The sequence below is a fragment of the Eurypyga helias genome, unplaced genomic scaffold, assembly GCF_000690775.1.
Source record: "Eurypyga helias isolate BGI_N326 unplaced genomic scaffold, ASM69077v1 scaffold17630, whole genome shotgun sequence".
Classification (NCBI taxonomy): Eukaryota; Metazoa; Chordata; class Aves; order Eurypygiformes; family Eurypygidae; genus Eurypyga; species Eurypyga helias.
In genome coordinates, this window is record NW_010223972.1 from 1 (window position 1) to 2783 (window position 2783).

At 49.5% G+C, this 2783-nt stretch overlaps 1 protein-coding gene across 1 annotated transcript in view; it reads left to right on the forward strand.

Annotated features, from left to right (window-relative positions):
• Nucleotides 1-835: 835 nt before the first annotated feature.
• The window catches only part of DEAF1 (DEAF1 transcription factor), a gene marked incomplete at its 5' end in the record, with an annotated part of 20277 nt that continues 18329 nt past the window's right edge, over nt 836-2783 (forward strand). Inside the window, 3 exons of the mRNA XM_010159186.1 lie at nt 836-933; nt 1323-1452; nt 2238-2384. Of these exons, the coding sequence (XP_010157488.1) occupies nt 836-933; nt 1323-1452; nt 2238-2384 (375 nt within the window). The remainder of the gene's footprint in view (nt 934-1322; nt 1453-2237; nt 2385-2783) is intronic.

The following is a 2783-nucleotide window of genomic DNA, read 5'->3' on the forward strand; positions in this document are numbered from 1 at the left end:
GAGGCACAGGCGGACGGCAAGAGCTGCCTCCGGGCGGCTGCAGGTGCTCTGGGCCCCGTTAACAAAGCGCCCTGAAACACGCAGAATTTTGAAGGCAGACTGGTAAGGCAGAACATTTCGGAGCCCTTCATAGCTAAATTGGTATCTGCACGAGGGCCTCAGTGTTGGTTTTTCATGGAGCCACAGACCAGTTTGGGTTGGGAGAGACCTTAAGGCCCCCCCACTCCCACCCCCTGCCATGGGCAGGGACACCTTCCATAGCCCAGGGTGCTCCAAGCCTCATCCAGCCTGGCCTTGGACACTCCCAGGGATGGGACATCCACAGCTTCTCAGGGAACCTGTCCCAGGCCCTCACGCTCACCCCGTGTGCGCTACCCTCGGGTTTTAGCGAGCCGCTCACATTCGCTCTCCCGTAGCGGCACTGGGCTGTAGGCCTGGGCAGCTCTTGGCGGGATCAAGCGTACGGGTAATGGCAGCCGAGAAATGAAGGTACGTCAGAGGAGAGTCGGTTGTTCTCTTGATGTTTGCCAGTCTCTCATCTTTTAATAAAAAGCACCACAGTTTGGGGTAGTTTTTTTAGTGTAGGTGCGATATTTGTTTTTCCCTTAGTTCATCACAGGCTGACACCACTGTTGTGGTCTCAGGGAGGTTAAAGCACGTTCTGCCCAAAGTTCAATAAAAACAATGTTTTTATAACAAAAAGTGTAATGAAAAATAGAAATCATTTTGAATAGGAAGGCAGGAAGAAATGCAGTTATATTTTTTGGTGTTTAGCTGTTTATTGGGCTCCCTGGATGCAGCAGAATGTTAACTTCACATCTGTTTTACATTCCAGAAGTCACCACAGTGACAGTAGCCAACGTCGGGGCCTCCGCAGACAATGTTTTCACTACGTCTGTGGCAAATGCAGCTTCAATTTCAGGACACGTGCTGGTAAGTCTCTGGGCTTTCATTTGAGGCCTTGCGCAAAGTCCCGCGTACTTTCTTCATGTAAATGAGGAGCTTGGTTTGTGCTCCAGCTGTAACGAGGTCAGAAACGTGTTGTCATTGCAGTACACAGGCTTTAAGCCACGAAACCATTAGCTGGGGGGAACCAGTTTTTTCTTTGTCACTTGGAGAGGTTTTTTACCTTTCCACCCTCATTTACTCATGGTGACCTGGAACATGTAACCCTTGAATTTGGTTGGCTGAAACCTCAAAAGCTAACGTAATAACTGCCCTGCTGATTGGTGTTTTAGGGTACCTTTGAGAAGATTTGGAGGAACGCTAAAATACACTGCTATTTTAACTCTATCCATTTAAACTCTTTATTTCTTCCATAGTCTGGGAGAACGGCCCTCCAGATTGGGGACAGCCTGAACACTGAAAAAGCCACTCTCATCGTGGTACACACAGATGGCAGCATCGTAGAAACCACAGGGTTGAAGGGGCCATCAGCACCTCTCACACCAGGTATAAGGCAATCTGGTTTTGCAGTCTCCTTGCCCCGCAGGGGTTGCTTTTTCTCTGTTTAATTGTGTCGCTAAGGTTAAAAACCATCATGTGCATGATGTTATGCCGTTGCCTTATAAGGGTTGTTTGTCCCTTCTTCACATGGTACTTGTGTTTCTTGGGAGTAGAAGAATACTTAGATTTTTTTTGTTTGTTTCCTGTCAGAAATAGGTTTCATTTTCTTGTTCTTTGCCCTAACCCTGGCGGATAAGCTTCCTGAAAAATCCTGCCCTGTTGCTGCGCTGTCACAGCGCCTTTCTGCACCCATCCTGCCCTCAAAGGGAGATGAATCATTTTAGTGTAGATTATAGAAATATGAATTTCCCAGTTCTGCACGTGGGTTCTATTTAGAGAGTCCTCGAATATAGTCCAGTGGATATTCAGCTCTGTTCAGTGTCACAGGAGCTGGTGTCTGTCGCTGAGGTTTGCTCACGGCTGCCTGGCAGTTTCCTTTCTGCCCACCGGGCGGCACAGCAAACCCTCGGCTGTTGAACATCCCCGAAGGTCCAGCCGGCTGCTTGCACCTCGGCAGGTCACAAGCTCAGCGTTTCCAGCGCGTTTCCTAAGAGGCAGTTTGTTTTATTTTCAGCCGTTTTCAGAACATCCAAGCTGATTTTTTTGGGGGCTGCACTGCGTAACCCGCCGCGCAGCGGGGAGCTGCCGGAGCGTGAGAGCCGAGAGCGCGACAGTACAACCCGTGTGCTTTTCGGTTGCTGTCACCTTTCTTTTCTCTTTTTTTTTCAAAGGACCGCAATCTCCTCCTACCCCTTTAACATCCGTCCAAGAAAAAGCTGGAACCAAGTATAACTGGGACCCGTCTGTGTATGAGAACGAGCTCCCGGTGAGGTGCCGGAATATCAGCGGCATTCTGTATAAAAACAGACTCGGCTCAGGTAACGGCGGCCTTCTTGGGTGGGGAAGTGTGACGGCTCCTTCTTCGTTTGGTGCACTCTTCTTTTAGCCAGGCTACTTTTAAAGTTGATCACGAAGGGAAAAAAGCCAGTTTCCTAGCCAGCCTCGTCCTTTTTGATATTACCGTTCTCTTCTGGTTTGCTCGTCAGAGCCTGTTAAACTCAGGCCTGAGAAGATGCAGGCTGCTGTGCCGTGAGTCTCCCCGGTAACAGCTTGACTCCTCTGATGTTGTTTTTGTCTCGGAAGTAGACCCATGTTCCCCTAAAGCTCTCCAGGATCCTTGCTGGAATGGCAGATAGAGAGCTTGTCTGCTAACCGGGCTCCTTAGCTGCCTTAGCCCCTCCTGTTCTCTTTCATCTCTGTGGGAAAGCTGAAGCAGC